Source organism: Tursiops truncatus, chromosome 14, assembly GCF_011762595.2.
Source record: "Tursiops truncatus isolate mTurTru1 chromosome 14, mTurTru1.mat.Y, whole genome shotgun sequence".
NCBI classification, from domain to species: Eukaryota; Metazoa; Chordata; class Mammalia; order Artiodactyla; family Delphinidae; genus Tursiops; species Tursiops truncatus.
The window spans coordinates 58,144,574-58,166,326 of NC_047047.1; the positions used below are offsets into that span (position 1 = coordinate 58,144,574).

General features: G+C 43.6%; 1 protein-coding gene across 7 annotated transcripts in view; it reads right to left on the reverse strand.

The window, feature by feature from the left end:
- GALM (galactose mutarotase) overlaps positions 1-21,753 on the reverse strand; it is a 105,921-nt gene that overhangs the window by 57,002 nt on the left and 27,166 nt on the right. Inside the window, exons 1-2 of one of the 7 annotated variants that reach the window (XM_033838702.2) lie at positions 20,717-20,795; positions 2,233-2,478 (exon numbers count right to left, since the gene is read on the reverse strand). In XM_033838702.2, the coding sequence (XP_033694593.1) occupies positions 2,233-2,422 (190 nt within the window). In that variant the 5' untranslated portion in view covers positions 2,423-2,478; positions 20,717-20,795. Of the gene's footprint in view, positions 1-2,232; positions 2,610-20,716; positions 20,806-21,753 lie in introns of those variants that run through there. The other 6 variants (XM_033838701.2, XM_073791436.1, XM_019942804.3 and 3 more) reach the window with 6 other exon arrangements.

Consider the following 21,753-nt stretch of genomic DNA (forward strand, 5'->3'; position numbering starts at 1 on the left):
ATGCTTTGATTTGACCTGGCATTTTGTGGTGCCTGTGACACATCCTGAAAAGAGAATGCTATTTAACTTTCTCAAGAGATGTTAATAACATGGGGAACAATAGTCAATACAAGCTAGACCATTGTAATCTGAGGGGGGTCTATTTTTTTTCTCCCTTTTAAGAACATTTGGGGATAATACTTTCTTCCACCTAGACTCCCACAAGATTCATAGACTCACAGAGACGACTGTATTATTGCCCTCACAAAATAGGCACTTCTATGCCTGCTAAGAAACTGGTGCTTCCCAGGTGCCACATCATCATGGCACACGTTTCATATGAATTCCACAAAGATGCCTTGTGCTTTAAGGTCCATGTGACTCTTATATGAGAACTAAAATTAGTAAGAAGTGAGTGTGTGTATGAGTGGGAGGAGGGGAGGGGGAGGGTAGTTACCTCCTGAATGGTGAGAAAGAAGAGATGGAAATGGGGTGATTAAAGCAGATGCTCACTGCTTATCAACTCCAGGGCTTTACTGGCTCTGAAATTCTAGGTCATCTATCCAATTCTCCTTGGACTCCACTGGGCAATTTTGCACCAGTCAAGTTATCTCTTTGTGATTCTGGTTCAGCCTAGCAAATGGTTATGCTACTAAGAGAGAGAGGTGACTCAGCAAAAGTGATTCTAAAGAATCCTCTTTTGTCACTTGTCAACTCTCTTGCTTTCTGACTCTGAAGACAGAAGATAGGAACACCACCCCCAGAAGTAGAAGGGGGCGTGGAGAGCAAGGGTAAGAGGAGCTGATTTCCCCCAGCCCCTGCACCTTCCTACCAGTGAGTCTCCTATAATAGACTTGCTGAAATCACCAAAGAAATTCTGCCGAAGGTTACCTACCTCCTTCTCCGAGCCAAGCTGTGGAGGCTCCAAAGGAGCTAAAGACAACCAACCAGAGGGCAAGGAACAGGATCCTCAGAAATATTTTTATAATACATTTTGCTAAGGAAATGAGCCAGTTTTATCCTCCTAAGGGAAAACCAATACTCTCAGGTTTCTTGACCTCCAACAATGAGCTATGTTACATATCTAAAGAACCAAACAGACAGAAAAACAGACACCTAAAGGAAAACCTCAAGCCTCCTCTTAACAGATTTCTCCCGTTGTGGAGCACAGGCTCCGGACGCGCAGGCTCAGTGGCCATGGCTCACGGGCCCAGCCGCTCCGCGGCATGTGGGATCTTCCCGGACCGGGGCACGAACCCGTGTCCCCTGCATCGGCAGTTGGACTCTCAACCACTGCGCCACCAGGGAAGCCCCTCTTAACAGATTTTGTCCATGCCCCTACCACTGAGCAGAGAGAATTAATTCTCAAGCAGTTGCCCTCTGCTAACTTTATTTCAACCTCATTTTCCGTCTAGCTACTCGGGTGTGCCAAGAGATAGCAAGCACTATGTACATTTTCTTTTGCCCCAATCAAACTGCACTGTGAGTTAGTTATTTACGCAAATATTTGGCTAAGGTCTATCTCCACATCTACGCTGCAAGCTGCATGATGATGGGGACCTGTCTCATTGAATGAGACAGTTGGATCAACAGTGTTTGAATGCAGGAATTAATACATGTTCTTAATTGTCTACGGATTCCCACAGAACAAAGTCCACCCTAGCTATAAGGAGACTCGTTTCTCGACAGTAAGTTGGTCTTCCTCATTCTTTCAGCACATAGTTATTGATCAGCCAGGGGGTAATCACAGACCAAAGCGGATAAGCTTCTGCACCCACTAAGCTTACCTTATGGAGCATTTCTGAAACAACCAGACCTCAAAGAGAATCTGATCAAGGAGAAAGGAAGTAGAAGACGCACGTCTTTGATCATTTTCCTTCTTCAGAAAGGGCAGGAGGAAGAGCAGGGGGCCACACCCGCTCTGGCCTGCACTTTCCCCTCCCCCCCTTACAAAGATCCGGCAGCTCAAAGACCGCTCCAGTGTTGCTGGAGTTTATCTTACCCTCAACTGACTTTTTAAATAAGACAAAGCCTGAATGTATAACCAGAGGCCCAGTCCTACGTCAGTTTCTATTCATTTTGTCTTTTTCCAAACACTGGATGGCAACACAGTGAGTTAACCGGATCCAAGTACTGCTGATGGTCACAAGCTCCGTACTTCCCCTGCATCCCTGCATCCCGGGCAGGCTGTGTGGGGCAGTGTGCCAGGTGGAACTGGGGCCCGTCCGCAGCCCAGGGCGTAATTCAACCCACCTTCCAACTCAGCAAAGCCGAGCACCAAGTCTGAGGCTCTGCCCTGCCTGTCTTTAACCTCCAGGGCCGTGATGGTGCAGCCCCAGGAGATGATGTCTACTCTCAGTTGGTCTGACTGCAGCTGGAACTTCTCCACCGTCCCTGCCCCCAAGGGCAGGTCTCCAAAAACGGCTCTGGTCACCGAAACCATGGGGAAAGCCAGGGGTGTGCAGCTTCTCCAGGTCCTTCGAACTCCCGCCGCCAAACCTGGAACGGCAGAAGTTTACTGGAGAAGGGGCGGGACACGGCTCAGACTCCTCCCTTTTCTTGCCTGGATTTAGGGAGTGACCGCTCCTGCAAAAAATATCCTCTGGGAGATTTCTAAATCATTCCTTTGCCTGAGGGTGGCACGCAGGCAAAGTTTCCAGCCAGGCTGGCAATTTCCAGCTAGTTCCTTTCCTTTACTAACGCTGACTGCATTGCATGTTGGGAATGGTAGTCTTTGGAAGGTGAAATTGCATGTTGGGGCCTGTAGTCTTTCTAAACCCAAATCCTGAATCTGCAGGGTTCTATTGCCTTCGCTGACACGAGGTTCTCAATATGCAATGATCTGTTCATTAATGGTGGCTAACTTTCAGATAAAACGCTGATTAATGAAGAGATCAGAATTAGGAATAGTGAGGGAAGGAAAAGTTGGGGGAAATTTTGGTTTTTAAGTTAACTCTTTGATCCAGACCGGAAAGAAGTATGGAGGTAATTTAGAGAAGGGGTAAATAATTGCAGGTTTCTCTGCACACTGACTGAAGATGCATTCTGTTTGTCCCGCACAAACAACTCTGAACATGTTTCTGCTGGAGCCACTGCCAACAGCCTGGACAGGGTCACGTGTAGGTGATTAGGGGGGCCTAGTTTATATGGAGGCAATCTCTGACTTTCTTTTCTTCAGGGAACCGGGAAAGGACCTTGGGTATATACCCCTTCTTGTTCCTGAAATCCAAAGTTCCTTTAAGAAGGGATTAAGGATAAATATTTATTAATGTCATATACTGTACTTTTATTATCTGCTTTCCATAAGCAGAAAAAGGCTTTAAGTGGGACTTCCCTGGCAGTCCAGTGGCTAAGACTCTCCGCTTCCAATGCAGGGGATGTGGGTTTGATCCCTGGTCAGGGAACTAAGATCCTGCATGCTGTGGGGCGTGGCCAACAACAACAACAACAAAAGGCTTTAAGTATGCACTGCTAGAAGAGAAAAGACACAGAGGTCATAAATAATAGTTATGCTTTGATGTGCCTCAGAATTATCTACAGAGATTTTTTTTTTTTTTTTTTTTTTTTTTGCGGTACGCGGGCCTCTCACTGCCGTGGCCTCTCCCGCTGCGGAGCACAGGCTCCGGACGCGCAGGCTCAGCGGCCATGGCTCACTGGCCCAGCCGCTCCGCGGCACGTGGGATCTTTCCAGACCGGGGCACGAACCCGCGTCCCCTGCATCGGCAGGCAGACGCTCAACCACTGCGCCACCAGGGAAGCCCTACAGAGATTTTTTTAAATGCATCTCCCCAGACCCATACCTGGAATTATGGATTCTGTGAGTCTAAGGTGAAACTCAGGAATCTGCTTTTTTCACAGGTTCCTCAGGTTATTCTTATGCAGTTTATCTGCGACCAGACTTTGAGAAATATTGCTCCAGGTTTTGATGGCTAATCTCAGATTTTTTTTCCCTCTGATGGCAGAGGACTAAGATAGAGCTACCAAAAGCCTTAATAGGATTGTCAGATAAAATACAGGGGCCTGGGTTATTTCTTTGCTAAATCTGTCCAGACAGTACTGGGCCTAGGAAGGGGGAGGATTCTGGAAGCCTGACGACATGTTTTACTTGACCATCTGTATACTCAACTCAACTTTGCTTGACACTGCTTTTGATTTGATTCCTAGATACTTCAGAGGGGATCCAACTAGACTGTGGTGAACGCCAAAATGCGTCTATGACTAGGAAATTAGGAGAATTGGGATCCCATTCCTGGAATCAGATGCTAATAAAACATAACAATCTCTCAGCCCTGTCTGTGTAGTTTGAAGGAACACTTAACATTCTTGCCACAAAGCCTCCATTCTCATTCATGAATCAGGGGAATTCTGATAGCAAAGGAAAAAGAGAGCTTGCAGCAAGCTTCAGTGAAGCATAACATATAATAACAAAAAGACCCAAACAAGTCAAATTATAGACTGCACTGCACTCATACAATAACGGGTAGGCACTCCTGGTGCTGCTTCATCAGAAATTCTCATAAACTCTGCCACCCTCATCAGCCCACTTAACGTTTATGTGTATGCTGATTCATACACAAGCCCTTTCTGCAATGCTGTATTAGCAAGGATGTCTTAGAATCTCTTCTGTGAGCAGGAAGACCGAATTTTCTTTTCTTGGCCACCAGTTCTCAATGTTCTGCCAAGCTCATGTTGTCACAGAAATAAATAAATGCATCTGGATGGCCAAAGCCAAGTGTCACCAGTGGGTGTCTTGTAGCTTGGCTTGTTGGAAAATGAAACATACCATGATGTCTCTCTAAGAGCTACACTTCTTGATTTCATTTTCCTTTAGCTTTGAAGGGTTTAACATATTGTCCCCAGTAGGACTACTTTGTGCTAAGTCAGGTGTCAGACACAAATCTTGATTTTTCTTACCAAAATATCTTATTTTCTTAATCTCACAGTGCTAATTTAAAGGAATATCTGTGCACTTAAAAAGGAGAAGAAGGGGCTTCCCTGGTGGCACAGCGGTTGAGAGTTCACCTGCCGATGCTGGGGACGTGGGTTCGTGCCCTGGTCCGGGAAGATCCCACATGCTGCGGAGCATGAGCCATGGCCTGTGCGTCCGGAGCCTGTGCTCTGCAATGGGAGAAGCCACAACAGTGACAGGCCCACGTACCGCAAAAAAAAAAAAAAAAAAGGAGAGGAAGAAGGAGGAGGAGAAGAAGCTGAAATCTAAGGAAATATTCTCCATCCCAAATGTTGGATTGGGTTAAAAGCAAGGTAGTAATCTTGAGAATGATGAGAATGAAGCATTGTCAAATTTAGGGGGTATTTACTTTTATGTGGGGGATAGGGGCTGAGGGTAAGGTTATGAGGCAAAGGGAGTGGCAACTGTGACATTTAAGTCAAAGAGGAGTTACTTAAAGTGGATACCTTTTCTTTCAACCAGAGAGTGAGGTATCAGGGTGGACAGGTCAAGAATAAGGTCTGTTTTTCTTCTCAGCTGGAGGTTAGTCCCCAAAGCTGAATGCTAGGAGAGTCAGGAATGAGGAATCAAGGCCCTTGCTCCCTGGGCCCCACCTCCTTTTTCTACACAGAAACTGCAGGTGGGCTGTTCCTAGGACCCATTAGACCCTAAGCCCATAAAGATGTCTCCAAAACCTTAAGCTATTGACAGCCTGCTATGCAGAGCAAACTCTCTGAGATATAATAATAGTAAACTCTCTGAGCTATAATAATAAAACCAACTCACAATACCTCACAGTTTGTCAAAAAAGAGACCTAGAATAGATTCTCTTCAGTCAGGTTGATACATTACCATCCTCCTGTTTCCTTTCTCTTTGCTCAGAACTCCAGTGATGTTTACTGTCAGTTCTCTTTATCAGGTGCTCGGTATGCACTGTCTTAGATCATCCCTGATCTTTCCATGAATACATTTTGTTGTTGTTATTGTTTATTCAACTATTGGCTCCCTGACTCAGTTTTTTTACATATATGTTTTATAACCCAAACAACACTATATTTGGTTTCAGATGAAAACTACTTGTATCTGGAAGCCAGGCAGACTTGGGAGAATGCAATCAAATTCATGAGAGGTAGGATTCTTCACAGTTCAATTCATCTCCATTTCATCAACAGTTTTGAAGGAGCTGCTGGGGAAGGTATTATGGGGACAGGTGAGAAGTTGCTGAGGAAGATAGATAAGTTTTGCTGTATGACATGTTCATTTATCAAATAGTCAATAAGTATATGCCAGGCACCGTGCTAAGTGCTGGTTGTACACTGGTACGTAAAACATGATCTTTGCCTTCAAGATGTTTACAGTCTAAAGTGATATAATGTTCATCTCTATCCTCCATAAAAACTTCAGTAAAATCTTCAAAATTCAATTCATAGTCAATGCTAGATTAAACAAAGTACTGGGACTGGCCTCAAGACAGCTATAATTTCAGGCTTGCCCAAAGATGATCAGCCATATTGGGAATATTTTAGAATTCCCTAGCACCAAGAACAGTGACAGGCAATTTTAGATGCTCAATAAATAATTATTCAACAAATACATCATACATTTATATATACAATTTTCTAGTGGAGAATTGGTTCTGGTGCCAGAAAACCCAGGTTCATGAGGCAACAGAACTTACTGTCTGGGCAATTTGTTCAACCACTTTGGACCTCAGTTTCCTCATCTATGAAATGGGAATAATATCACGTTTGACCCATCCAATTGTTAATTGATCACTAGTAAATATTAAGTACTAAAAATTTACTGAGCACCGTGATAAGCACCCCTATGAGTCAGACACTATTACCTTATACAGAAATTGAGACTTAGAGAGATTAAGTAACTTGTTCAAAATAACATGGGTCAGGAAACCAAGATTTGACCCCAGGCTCCTTGACTACAGAGATAGGAGCATTTAACCACTTCCTTATATGCTGCCTAGAATTGTGGTCAACTGAGAACATGGATTCCAAAGCACTAACTGAATTCTAAAACATCACACTAATGTAAAATATTCATCTTCTAATTTTATGGTAATTGCAAGTTTTAAAAACTCAGTTTCTGGAATTAGGTCGCATTGGGTTCAAGAGGGCATTGTATTCACTTACTGTAGGTAAAGAAGGACCCAAGGAGAAGAACTAGTCCTTGGCACCCAAAGACTCTGGAAACTAGGCACTCGTCACCTCTGGACCTATTATATATTCATTTTTTATTTGTTATTATGTCTCCTGCCAAGAAAATGAAGCTCCAAGAGAGCTGGAAATTTCACTGTTACATCCCAGTACCTAGAACAGATTAGTAGATGACTAAAAAAAATTTGTTTAGTGAATGCTTGAGTGCTAGAAAGGATGTGAAGCATCTCTTTTACAAAGCTGGTGAAAGTCTCAAGTGATAAAACTCTGGAGGACAGCTTGTCAATATCTAGTAAAGTCAAAGTACATATAACTCAGCAATGGTCCATAACCAAGCAATTATATTCCTTGGAATATACTGTAGATGATCTTTTGCATATAGGCATAAGAATATTTATGGCAGGGTTTCCCTGGTGGCGCAGTGGTTGAGAGTCCGCCTGCCAATGCAGGGGACACGGGTTCGTGGCCCGGTCTGGGAAGATCCCACATGCCGCGGAGCGGCTGGGCCCGTGAGCCATGGCTGCTGAGCCTGTGTGTCCAGAGCCTGTGCTCCACAACAGGAGAGGCCACAACAGTGAGAGGCTGGCGTACCGCAAAAACAACAACAACAATATTTATGGCAGTAGTATGCATAAGAATGAAAATTTGGTTAAAAAAAAAAGAATAAAAATTTGGAAAAAACCTAAGGTCCATCAATTGAAAAGTGAGTAAAAATATTGTGGTAGGGGACTTCCCTGGTGGTCCAGTGGTTAAGAATAGGTCTTGCAATGCAGGGGACGCTGGTTCGATCCCTGGTCAGGGAACTATGATGCCACATGCCCCAGGGCAGCTAAGCCCTCACTTGCCACAACTACTGAGCCCATGTGCTCTGGAGCCTGCAAGCCACAACTAGAGAGAAGCCCGCGCACCACAACTGAGAGCCCGCACGCTGCAACAAAAGACCCGAGCTGCAACTAAGACCTGACACAGCCAAAATAAATAAATAAATATTTAAAAAAATATATTGTGGTAGATCTATGTAATGGAATATAACATAACAGGAAAACGAATGCACTAGGGCTCCACAGGACCTCAAGCATGAATTTCATATTTATGATGTTAAGGGAGAAATAAATCACTGGCAGAAGGATGCAGATATATCATTTATATCAAATACAAAAATTTGTAAAACAAACTAGATCTCCCAGAATTTGAGCCATTAGTCCAGGGTCATTTAGCTTGGTAAGTTGTACAGCTAGGATCTGAACCCAGAGCACTTTCCATTATATCAAAATGCTTCTGGTAAACACTGAAAGGCAGATATGGATTAGACCTTCACAGAGCTCTGGCAACCTTATTGATTGATCTTTTCTTAGCTTGAGTCAGTTGTGGTGCCAAGCGACTGGCCTGGAGGGTGAGGTATTTTCTTCTCCTCATTCTTTGATATGAATAATAGATGTTTAAGCAAAATTACGTAAAGCAGCTTTAGAACAAGTCCCTCATCCATTACCTCTGGCTTGACTAAATAGTAGCACCTATTTATATGAATTCTGGAGCCACAGCTAGCCTGAGCACATTCTTTGCTTTTATACAGACTAGACAGCCACTTCTAGGTAGCTTTTGTGACAGCAATACCTTCAAGAGTCAAAACTCTTTTATTTCTCAAGGTATAAACCACCTCAAGCCTGGCTTAGGCAAAAAAGGGAATTTATTGGCTAAAGATAGCGAAAAGTCTAGAGATGTTCAGGCATGTTCAAGTATGGCTGGATCTGGGTTAAAACTATGTCAGTAGGACTTGGTATTTCTCTTCCTCTTGGTTCTGTTTCCACGGCATTGGCCCTATTTCCAGGACTGCTTTTTCTATATATGATTTCTAGCATCCCCAGGCTTATATTATCCTATGATAGCAATCTTAAAATAAATCAAACTTCACATTCCCAATAATATCAATAAAAGTCCCAGTACTGAATCTCACTTGGTCATGTGGTCTTCTGAACCAATTACCTGCTGCTTGGTAGGGTGAAGTCAGGCTGACCCAACAAAATGGACTAGGAAAGTCCGGGGGTGGGAGGGGGAAGGTAATTCCCCAAGGAAAAATCTGAATGCTGTTCCCAAAGAGAAAATGGATGCTGATCAGGCAAAAACAATGTGTGTCCACCAAAAAGAGTAATGTCATTAGAGTGTTAGAAGTTGGAAATAAAAAATAACTACACAGGGAAGAATGTAAATTGATATAGCCCTTATGGAAAACCGTATGGAGGTTCCTTAAAAAACTAAAAGTAGAACTACCATATGACCCAGCAATCCCACTACTGGGCATATACCCAGAGAAAACCATAATTCAAAAAAAGGATATGCACTCCAGTGTTCATAGCAGCATTATTTGCAATAGCCAGGACATGGAAGCAACCTAAATGCCCATTGACAGAGGAATGGATAAAGAAGATGTGGTACATATATACAATGGAATATTACTCAGCCATAAAAAGGAATGTAATTGGGTCATTTGCAGAGACGTGGATGGACTTGGAGAGTGTCATACAGAGTGAAGTAAGTCAGAAAGAAAAAAGCAAATATTGTATAATAATGCACATATGTGGAATCTAGAAAAATGGTATAGATGATCTTAGTTGCAAAGCAGAAATAGAGACGCAGACGTAGAGAACAAATGTATGGATACCAAGGGGGAAAGGGGTGGAGTGGGAGGAATTGGGAGATTGGGACTGACACATATACATTATTGATACTATGTATAAAATGGACAGCTGATGGGAACATGCTGTATAGCACAGGGAACTCACCTAGTGCACTGCAATAACCTAAATGGGAGGGAAGTCCAAAAGGGAGGGGATATCTGTTATGTGTATGGCTGATTCATTTTGTTGTGCAGTGGAAGCTAACACAACATTGTAAAGCAACCATACTCCAATAAAAATTAATTTAAAAAGATAACTACAGGGCTTCCCTGGTGGCGCAGTGGTTGAGAGTCCGCCTGCCGATGCAGGGGACACGGGTTTGTGCCCCGGTCCGGGAAGATCCCACATGCCGCGGAGCAGCTGGGCCCGTGAGCCATGGCCGTTGAGCCTGAGTGTCCAGAGCCTGTGCTCCGCAATGGGAGAGGCCACAACAGTGGGAGGCCCGCATACCGCAAAAAAAAAAAAAAAAAAAAAAAAAAAAAAAAACTACACAGGGAATTCTTGTAGAGAGTTCAAGCATTTAGAATATTTTGACACATCAGAATACCTGTGTCTCATGAAGAGCTTTCAACATTTTGTCAGTGCTTTCAGTAGCAGGTGTTGCCACATCCCCACATCTATTCTTGTTTTACTTTTGCCTTGGTCTCTTGACTAATGTGGTACTGACGCAAACTTGCTCGAAACTTTCTCAATATTTTTCAATTACCCTTCGGTTTTTCAAAGGACAAGAGTCACCAACATTCTAGAAAGAATGTTAGCTTAAATCCAGTCTAGTCTGAAGCACATTAATCTTTGCCTTGTCTGAAGACAAGGTGGATCAAGGAATTGCTCTCCAAGTTTATCTGAACTCCATCCCTCATAATATGAAAACATATCAAAAATCATGGGTGAATATAATTCTTGGCATAAAATAGCATTCAAAAAACATTTTAAGGGACTTCCCTGGTGGTCCAGTGGTTAAGACTCCACGCTTCCACTGCAGGAGGCACAGGCCCAATCCCTGATAGGGGAATTAAGATACCCCGCTGCGGTGCGGACAAAAAAAAAAAATTTTTTTTAAGAAATCTTACTCAAATAAATGTGGAGCATTCGCTCTCATGATCTTGCCTGCCTGATTCAGTAAGCTTTGATTCAGTCCGTTCCACATCTGCTAACCATGGGAACCAGTCATAGTGTGATCTTAATTCCTTAATTTCTATATGCTATGTCACTTGTTCAAGAGGTCCGAACACTTTTATAATTTCCTGCTTTTGAATGGATCACATTTGGCTCAGCTTGAATGATAAATTTCTGACAAGATGTAATAAGCAGTTTTTTTTGCCAAATCAGAACTTCAAAAAATTACTCTTTGATTCGTTAGAATTATATTTGGCTGTCTGTAACAGACATCCAAAATAATAGTGGCTTAAAAGAGATACAAGTTGATTTCTTTCCTAAAAACAGCCCAGTGGTAGGTATGTGAAGTTCTGGGGGTTTACTTTACTTGCAAGCTAATAAATTGCTGTTTCACGGATGCTGGCTGAAGATACAAGATTCCTAGGTCTGAGACAAAAAATTTTATTACTGCATCCAAGCATCATGGGCATCATGTTGGTGCTGGTTCCTCATGCCTTTCAAAACCCACGGAGGGGTACTTCCCTGGCGGTCCAGTGGTTACGACTCCCAGTGCAGGGGGCACGGGTTCAATCCCTGGTCGGGGAACTAAGATCCCACATGCTGCGTGGTGCGGCCAAAAAAAAACCATGGAGGCAGCATGGAGGGACAAAGATGGACACTCTACATATAGTGGGTTTGCATTTCAACTGAAATCTACCACTTTTACAGTGGCTGGTAAGCAAGCCTGCTCTTTGTCTGGGAGAAGACGTTACATTATCTCTTGAGTCTGTTGATTGCAAACTCAACTCTGAGAAATGATTGGCTAAAAGCAGTCAAGGTCTTGCATTGCTGGCATACCCAAAAGGGACGTTCAGGGATGCTCAGGCTCACCACTGCTTGTTTCAACAGGTGGTCTGAGGTTGGGATGGCAGCTCTGCTCAATATGGTCATCTGGGACCTAGGCTCCCTCTAACTTGTTGCTTCATCATCTGTAGGGTGTGGCCTAAAGTCCACTTGGCCAAGGAGATATGCTACCATGTCCACAATTAGAGGAACAGGGTGGAGGAGAGGAGACAGGGAGAGGAACTGTTGGAGAAAGGGCAGCCCCCCTCCCTTTAAGAACACATCCTGAAAGTTCTATACTTCACTTTCCTTCATCTCTCGTTGGCCACAGTGTATTCACATAACCATATCAAAGTTCAGGGTATGTTGGGAAATGTATAATCTTTATTCTAGGTATTCTATTAATGTAGTATAAAGGAGAAGACATTGGAGAATAAGTGGCACTCTGCCACATTCTTTACTAAAAGTTGGTGGTATTTAAATAAATACTTTCCAGGGACCTTAGAGGGTTGCTAATCACCACTTTGTTCCTCCCATTCTTTGTACATAATGAGAATCTGACCCTGTGGCTTGGGTGGGTACTGGTCGCAGCCAGATATCTATGAGTACACACTCGGGATGGGACTACAGGTATCAGATACTCTACAGGCACTGCCCAAAGTGAGAACACAGAGGAATCATATGACTTCCAAGGATCTGGAAAATGACAGAGATTTTACTCCAGATGATGGTGTGTTTGTGAGTATGGTGCTAGAGACTCCGAGGATCAAAGTTGCAAGGTCTGGAAGAGCTCTACTTGGAGAAGTTTATTATGCCCAGAAGGTGGGTGGTGCAGCTTGGGAACCATTTTCAAGAGCCCAAGCCACACAGGATTTCCCCCCAACCCTCACATAAGTGGATCCTGTAAAAGACGTGGAGAACTCCAAGTCAGTCAGCCCAGGACAAGGGTTATTTCTGTCATGGAAGAGGAGACAGAACCACAGTTGGAGGGAGGGATTTCCAAGAGTCAGTGTTGACCCAGTATAGTTACAGTAAGGAATTTCCCAAGGCCAGCTGACTGGGAGTTGCTTGGGGCACTGTCCTAAGTAGTACCCAGCTGAGGTCCCTGGGATGACCTTGTAGCTGGCAGGTGTTCTCTACTAGTTAGTGGTGGCTCTGGCCTTCTAGTCTCGGGGAAGCTTCTCCTTCATGGAAGACTTGAGCCTCTGCTCAAAGTAGAAGCATTTGGCCAGTTCATTCTACTTGGACTTCAGCACATTGCCTCAGTCATCTCCCTTGATTTTGTACCATCTCTTACCAAATTGACTGTGTCTCTCTCCCTGCAGGTGGGTAAGACAATTATTGACCAGGTTAACTTTGTCCTGAACAGGGCTCTGGCAGAAGAAATCCTTGTCAAAAATTATCACATATTAAAAAAAAAAAAAAAAAGACTAAGAATGAGGCCCTTAGAGTGGTCTCAGGTACATCAGCAGATATACCAAGATGTGTGGCATTGACTGATTATGTGGCTTCTCTAGGAAGAGAGAGAGAGCAGAGAAGGCAAGGAAGTGAGGGGATAGCATTTTAACAGCAAACGCTGGGGGCACAGGAGGCCTATCAGATGTGAGGCCAGGATGGGAAGGCTTATCAGAAAAGACTTTACCTGGACTCCTGGGGCACATTCCAGTGGAAATTGCTATGTGAGTTTATGGCAGCAACTTTGGGGCACTGATAAATAGCCAAGAGGAACAGAGGCAGAGAATCTAGCTAGAGGGAAGGGGCCTGGCAAACACTAATGGCCAGGCTCCAAAGGTTACGGGGCAGCTCAGGCAGGGTCAGCCAGAGTCAAGGCAGTCAGCTAGTCCATAGATGATTCCAGTAAATGAGCTCATATCCTACTGTAAAGCGGGCCTTTTGCTCCTTGGTTTGTTGGAGACCGTCTTCTGGGCGTGCTAAGGATTAGAGTCAGCAAGTCAGAAGCCTATAGGCAAATTCTGCCCTCCTTTTGGGTAGGCTTGAACAGGGAAAATTTTAGCCCTACTTCTATTCCTCTTCAAAAGGTCAACACTGAATTTAGGTCAGAGAATTGCAGCGGAATTGGCTGTTTCTTCTGGGCTCAACCACATTCTATAAAGAAGTGTGGTTATACAAGGGCCAGGTGAAGTCAAGAGGAGACAGAATGTGACAGGCCCCTGTGTAGTGTTTTTTTTCTGACACCACTTCTGATACGAAATGTGTGCTGTTTTTCCACATACCAACCAATTCTATGACACTAATTGAGTGCCCAACAATTCAATTCAATTCTGACACTATCTACCTACAATTAGGGTAAGGTCCCATGAGTTAAGGGGCTCACTCCCACATGACTGCCCCTACTTCAGACCAGCTGCAAATGGGGTACGCAGGCTACCCACTCTTCTGCTGGCTAACTACAGATTTGGGAGTTCCCACGAGCTCCCTTCAGGTTTTTTTTTTTTTTGAATTTTATTTATTTATTTTTTTATACAGCAGGTTCTTATTAGTTATCTATCTTATACATATTAGTGTATACATGTCAATCCCAACCTCCCAATTCATCCCACCACCACCCCCCCGCCACTTTTCCCCCTTGGTGTCCATCCCCTCAGGTTTGATAATATTCTAGAATGACTCATAAAACTCAGGAAAAACACTTTACTTACATCTACCAGTTCCTTATAAAGGATATAACTCAGGAACAACCAAATGGAAGAGATGTGTCAGAGAAGAAAAAAAATTTCCCTTACCCTTCTAGGTTCTTCTGGTTGGTCTGAGAATTAAATTGACATGAGAAAGATTAACAGGAGAAAATCAAACAAAAATTTAATAACATGTATACAAGAGAGAGGCCAAGGAAAACTGAGTAACTCACCAAAATGGCCAGAACCCTCACCTTAAACACCATCTTCAGTTAGAGACAAAAGAGGATGTTGGGGGTAGTGGTTTGGGACTCTAAATGGGAGGAAGGCATTTAACATGAGGTGGAAAAGCAAATGTTTGTTGGTAAACAAATGTTTGCTGGGCCATGCAGAGACAGTGGGACACAGAGAGGAATTTTAACAAACAGACTTTGCTAGGTTCCTCTCTGCCAGTCATACTTAGTTCATACTATAGTTATCTATGGTGATAGCTCCCTCCCTAGAACAGGGCCTCTACATTCTTTAGGCAGTTAGGGGGAAGGTCAAAAGTTCTTTTGAGCCTTGATAGTTTTCAGTTCAGAATAATCTGCATGTCAAGAGATATTTTGGGGTGGCAAATTTTGCTCCCCTACAGATGCATAGGGCCAGTTATAGGGGATGGGGGTGGGGAGTGGGGATTGGCACAGAGCTTCCATGCTCTCTCCTGTCGTGCCATCTTCCCAGCACATGAATGTGTTCACCAACTTGCAAGCCCATGGAACTTATTTTTTAGGTTTTTAATCAAGGGTTTATTAGCTAGGCATGATTAATTAAATTACTGGCCATTGGTGATTGAACTTAGTCTCCACCTCTCTCCCTCCCTGCGGAGGTCAGGGGCTGGGGCTGAAAGTCTAGCCCTTTCATCACTTGGTTGGTTTTTCTTGTGACCAGTCCCCATCCTGAAGCTATCTAGTGTGGGTCCCCCCCACTTAACCCCCCTAAGGGTTACCACATTAGCATAAGATACTCATCACTCAAGAGAGTCCAAGGATTTGGGAGCTTTGTGCCAGGAACTGGAGACAAAGACCAAATAATTTTTTATTATTACCACAGCCCTCAACTGGGCCCCACCACCCACTCTGTCTACCAGAATAACCAGGTCAAGGAGGAGAAGAGAGAAACTTCCAGACAGGGCAGTGATTCTCATACTTTGGTGCACATTAGAATAATCTTGGAAACTTATTTTTATTTTTTATTTTTTTGCAGTACGCAGGCCTCTCACTGTTGTGGCCTCTCCTGTTGCGGAGCACAGGCTCCGGACGCGCAGGCTCAGCGGCTCTGGCTCACGGGCCCTTTGCGGCATGTGGGATCTTCCTGGACTGGGGCACGAACCCATGTCCCCTGCACTGGCAGGCGGACTCTCAACCACTGCGCCACCAGGGAAGCCCTCGGAAACTTACTTAAAATGTAGATTCTTGGGTCTGACTCTCAGTGACTCAGTGACAGTCACTGAGAGAGGAACCTGAGTATCTGTATTTTTATTTATTTTTAAATTTTTATTTATTAATTGTTATTATTTTTGGCCGCTTGGCATGCACAATCTTAGTTCCCCGATCAGGGAAAGAACCTGTGCCCCCTGCAGTGGAAGCGTAGAGTCTTAGCCCCTGGACACCCAGGGAAGTCCCTGTATTTTTAATAAACTCCCTAAATGATTCCCATGCTCGCTGAAGGTTGAAAGCCAGGGAGTGAGCATTTCCTTTAGTCTTACACCCAACCCCAAAACTATTCCTTTCTATAAGCTTGTCCAGTCAGAGCTCCAAGTCTGATTGTAGGTTACCACCTTCCCCTGACTTAAAGACGAGGAAGAATTACTATTGAGTACAAAGGACTCCCAGGTGAAGCAGATCTTTAGGATCCTGGAGATTCTGCCTCAGGTTGGAATCAGAATCTCAGCAAAAGGAATCAGAATTAACACTGGTCAGTGTCTGCTGTGTCAGGGATGTGCATGCTAGGCGTTTTCATGTGGTTTATCTGTGAGGAAGGTATAGCTGTTATTATTTCATGGCTGGGAAAACCGAGACTCAGAGAAGATGTGGCCAACTATGTACGGCCGGTATTCAAACTCAGGCCTGCCTGGCTCCAATACCTACCTCAGAATGGTAAGTAATTAAAAGGGAACATGCTGAGCTGGTGTGACTTAACTGTGGGCTGGAGTCGCTGCAGCCACAGTACCGAATGTCAGTCACTCCATAACCACTGCTATGGAAATGGCAGCGCTGACGTGGCAGCCCTGTGCTGCCAAGTAGGAAAAGCTTCGGCCTACAAATGCTACTCACTGAAAAGCTACTTTCTCAGAGCCTCCCTGGGAAATCACCAGTCCTGCTGAATGTTTTCCTGTCTTTTTGCTGAACTCAAATCCCTGTGGTAGGAGAGCCCAGCCAACGGTTCTGGAAATTGCTGGGATCATCACATCTTGGGCTGAATCTGGTTGAGTCCAGCGTGGTTGAGTCTAAGTTGTTCCTCTTCTGACAGGAGGAGTGCGCCCTGGAGAGTTCTGTGCATCTAAGTTCTGTCAGCAAGGCCAGGGCAGGCCTAGTGGGAGAGTAGCCCTTCAGTCCATGGCTGGGGTAGAAGGAGACAGGCTGAAACAGGAAAGGTGTCACCCAAGGCTTTTTGAGTTAGCCAAGGTCAAATCCAATGGGAGCAGTGGGGAAATAAGTAGGAGAAGGAATATAAAAGTCAGCAGCCAGAATTTTTTAGTTGGTCAGAAGGAAGTAGACCAGGTGATGGGAAGTGGTTCAGGGATGAGTCACTGAATGGACAGCTTGGCCACCACACCTGGAGTGTGTCATGGGGCAGGCATAGGACCTTAGAAGAAATATGTGGATCTGGCCAGATTCTGTTCTGCTTCCATGTAGGTTCTTCTCCTTCTCAATTGGAGTCCACAGTGTGACATGACATTGATAGAAGGGGCAGGACAGGGAAATACTGGTGTCACCAGGAGAAACTGGCCAAGCGATTACCAGGGTTTGGATTCACCCATGAGCCCAGAGTCTAGTCCTCGGCCTTTCAGGCAAGAAACTCAGTCCATTTTTTTTTTTTTAATTTACTTTTTCAAGTACTTTTTGGAGTTTTTTGGCTGTGCCACACGGCTTGCGGGATCTCTGTTCCCTAGCCAGGGATTGAACCCAGGCCGCGGTAGTGAAAGCCTGGAATCCTAACCAGTAGGCCACCAGGGAACTCCCTATTGAAGTACAGTTGAATTATGATGTTGTGTTAAGGAAACGCCGTCTTGTTAGAGCCCCAGGATGAGTCCTGCTTAGGGCGACTAATACCAGCTACACTCTTATGAGACTGATGTATAAAATAAAAGCCCATTCTATTTCCTTAAAGGGGGGTTATCCTTTTCCAGTGCCAGCCTCTAGTATTGAAGAACTAGTGATGATGAATTAATAATCAAGGACCATTTGATAAGCATGGATTGGAGCAGAAAGCTGGAGAGTTTGGGCCAGGGCTAGGCCCCCCAAAATGTATTTGCTCGTAAGTGGGAGTTGTCTCTGATGACTGGATTGCTGACGCCCCACGGATTCAGTGCCTCCCATGGTGGGTGCGGCATATAACCAGCCAATGTTTGTATTTTCGATTTTGCTTTTTTTGTGTGTTTCTGATTCAGAGTGTATAATTCAACTTTGTTGTGCAGAGAAAATGGATTTTCCTGTTATTTTGTCCATAACTGATGTGGTCTTCTCTTGAGCTCCTACCTACTGGTTAGTTGTTTGTGGTGGTGATGATTAGCCAAACGTCCCAACTGGTATAAAGCATGGTAATGCTGATAATTGAAATGAGCCTTTAAGTATGTTAAAAGACACAGTGAGGCATTTAAAACTTTTTAAGAGTTTGTTTGAGCAAAAATGGATTGGCATAGGGCACCACCAAACTGGAAGTGGTCAGGAGCTCTCCACTAACAGGAGCCTGGAGAGACACTTTCATAGAAAGAAAGTGGAAGCAAAGTAAGGAAATTATTGATTGGATATATATATTTTTTCTTTTTGGCTGTGCTGTGCAGATTGTGGGATCTTAGTTCCCCAACCAGGGATCGAACCCAGGCCCTTGACAGTGACAGTGAGGAGCCCTAACCACTGGCCCGCCAGGGAGTTCCTGATTGGCTGTATCTTAAAGCCCAGTTGGCTATTTGTGACTCGTTGTCCTTAGGTTTCAATTTCCTAAACTTGAGGCATTGACAGGCTTAGATTTTGGTTTGCTTACATAGGCCCCCATGGCATTAGAGCCACCTCAGTTTAATGGATTCCTTGTTGAATTAATTTAACAGGTATGTTCAGTTTCTCTTGCATTAAAAAAACAGAAAACAAATCCCCCTCCCCCCAAAAAAGCAACAACAAAAAAATCCAAACTCTCAGATTACCGCCCCTCTCCCTGCTTCTTTTTCTAACTTGTTGAGCAGGTGTTGAGAAGAAGGAGGGGTATGGCTTATGAGTACATGTCACAGCAGGAAGAGCCAGGGTCCTCGGCTGGGGGTCCCTTGCCTCCTCTGCCCCCACGTTCACTTGTTTGCTATGGGCCTCATGGGTTTCCAAAGCTGCAGCCTGCTGCAATTAACACGTGGCTCTTAACAGCCTTGGCAATGCTTCCTAGGAATGCTGACCCCCCTTCTCCCTTGCAGACTTGGCCTCCACTCAGCTTCCTCTGACTGTGAGCCTCTGCTTCAACCTCCATTGGCCTGCTGCCCTGGGGGTCCCCTGCAGCGTCTGCAGTGGGGTTTTCTTAATGACCTTTATCCTCTCTCATTAGTTCTACTGCAATATTCTCCAAATAGCCTCTATGGCCTCCTCCAATCTCTTTTTCTTTCTGAAACACCCACATAATCACGCCACTCCCTTCCTTCAAAACTTCTAAGAGCTTCCAGTTTGCTGTAGGATAAAGTTTAAACTTTAGTGTGCTTAGTCTGGTATATAAGACTGAACAATTTGACTTCAATTTGCTTTCCAGCCTCATCTCCCCTTCTCCGGCCTCCCACGCCCACTTAACACATCATGCCCTTTCATGCTTCTGAGTTTATGTATTCTTCTGTCCGGAATTTTCCTTTCTCTACATTCTTTAAGGCCTAGCTCAAATGTGTTTCTGTGAAACCACACTTTCTTTTTCTTCATCTTTGCGTAGATCTCTAGTATGGCACTTATTAGATCTTTAAGGAAGATAAAATATTTTAAATTAAACTTAAAGGCTTAAGGAAAATTTGTGTCTTCAATAAATTATATAACAATTTGAACCCAGATTAACTATAAATGGTCTTTTCTGTGTACAACAAGCAGCCCCTGGACATTAAAGTAAACCCACTTTGACATTGACATATTTAGATAATTTTTAAATATAAAAGTCTCATAATTGGCTTGTTAAAAGTGCTTGTGGTTGCAAGTAATAGGATACTTGTTTGCAACAGCAAGTCATAGTTGGTTAACAAAAAAGAGTTTTCTTTTTCTCACATAATGAGAAATCCAGAGCTGAGCAGTCCAGCACTGGTACAGCTGCTGAGAAATGCTGACAAGGACCAAGTCTTTCTGCTCCACCTTCATTAGCTTATGGGCTTTTATTCTCATGCTTGTCCTCTCATGTCACCAGCTGGCTGTTGCATCTCCAGGCCTCATGCCTGCTTTCTAGGCAGGAAGAAGGAGGAAGAGACAAAGGAACAAAAGGGCTCTGCCAGTTGTGATTACCCCTTTTAATCTGTAAATAAAACTTCCCTGGAAATCTCATCTGAGTGAGTTCTGCTTACATTCTATTGACCAGAATGAAGTCATACAGCTGCTTCCAGCAGCAAAAATGGAAAAAGAAATATAGTCGTTGGGACCCCTTCGGATACCAAACTGTGGATGCTCAAATCCCTTATACAAAATGGTGTAGTATTTGCACATAACCTACTCATATGCTCCCTTATACTTTAAATCCTCTCTAGATTACTTATAATACCTAATAAATGCAAATGCTATGCTAATAGCTGTACATACAATGTAAATGCTAATGTAAGTAGTTGCCAGCATGTGGCAAATTCAAGTTCTGCTCTTTGGAACTTTCTAGACTCTTTTTTTGCTTTGAATATTTTCAATCTGAGGTTGGTTGAATCCATGAATGCTAAATCCATGGATAAATACAGAGGGCCAACTGTATTTTGCTCTCTAGCCCCTATAGTGGAAAAGGGTGGGAGAAGAGGACATTGTGAATGGCTTTTGGGTTGCCAATCCCTGAAGTCTATCACAGGGCTCCACTGGGTTATATTATTCATGTGATAAATTATAAAGAAGGATCTTGATGGAAGGTAGGGAGAGAAAATGGTGGAATATTAGGATATATTGAATCAAAAACCTCAGGTCTGACCTTTGTTTCCTGGCCTTAAAGCTTTGGCAAAGAGATTACTCAAATCCAAGAGACTTCTCTTTATGGCACTCTTCTCTTTCAGAGTCCTCCTGCAGAACAGATTTTTTAAAAATCTTTATTGAAATAATCTGCAAACCATAAAATTCATCAATTTAAAGTGTACAATTCAATGCTGTTAGTATATTCACAGAGTTGTGCAACCACCATCCAAATCTAAGTTCAGAACCTTTTTATTATCCTAGAAAATAACCCCCTACCCAGTAGCAGTCACTCTTATCCCCACCCCTAGCCCCACAAGCCTAGGCAACCACTAATTTACTTTGAGCACACATTTTTAAAAGAGTGATTTTCTGCTGGAAAGTCCAGTAGGAAGCACTACAAAAATGAGCTTTGGGGGTAGGTAATTGGATGTAAATATATCATGGAAGGCAATTCATCTGTTGTAGTAGAGTTTTGTGTGTGTGTGTGTGTGTGTGTGTGTGAAGGAACTGATGATGCAGTACTGCACCCAATGAAAGCAGAACTTTTAAGCACCTCATCTCTTTCCTCATTTTGTCCTATAGAAACATGCTGTTTTCTAAATCTTGTCTCTTATATTTCAGCCTTTCTTAAAAGTAAGTGAGATTTATAAAGACATAAATTAGATATAAAGTTACAAAACTCAAAATTCAAATGCAAAATCTCATTAGTGGGAAGCCTTTAATTAAAAAAGAGAAAAGAAAAAAAAAAACAAACCCAAGGCCTGAAGGGGCCAAACATTTGCTGATTGAAAGTGATAACTGAGCCGGGTGCCTTTCTTCTCCCCTGGTACGCGTACAGCCCCTGTACCTCTTTGTGTTATTTGCAAGAGAGAATATCTTTTATCTACTGAAATGAAAATGAGAAAATGGGCCTAAGACTCAGAGTAATTGCTTTCATTATTGTTTGCAGCATTCCCTCTAACTGTCATATCCTGCTCTACTTCATACCTGTTGTATGTATCTAGATGAGAGAGAAAACAGGAAATGAGGCAGGTACTGAGCAAACAACTATCACTA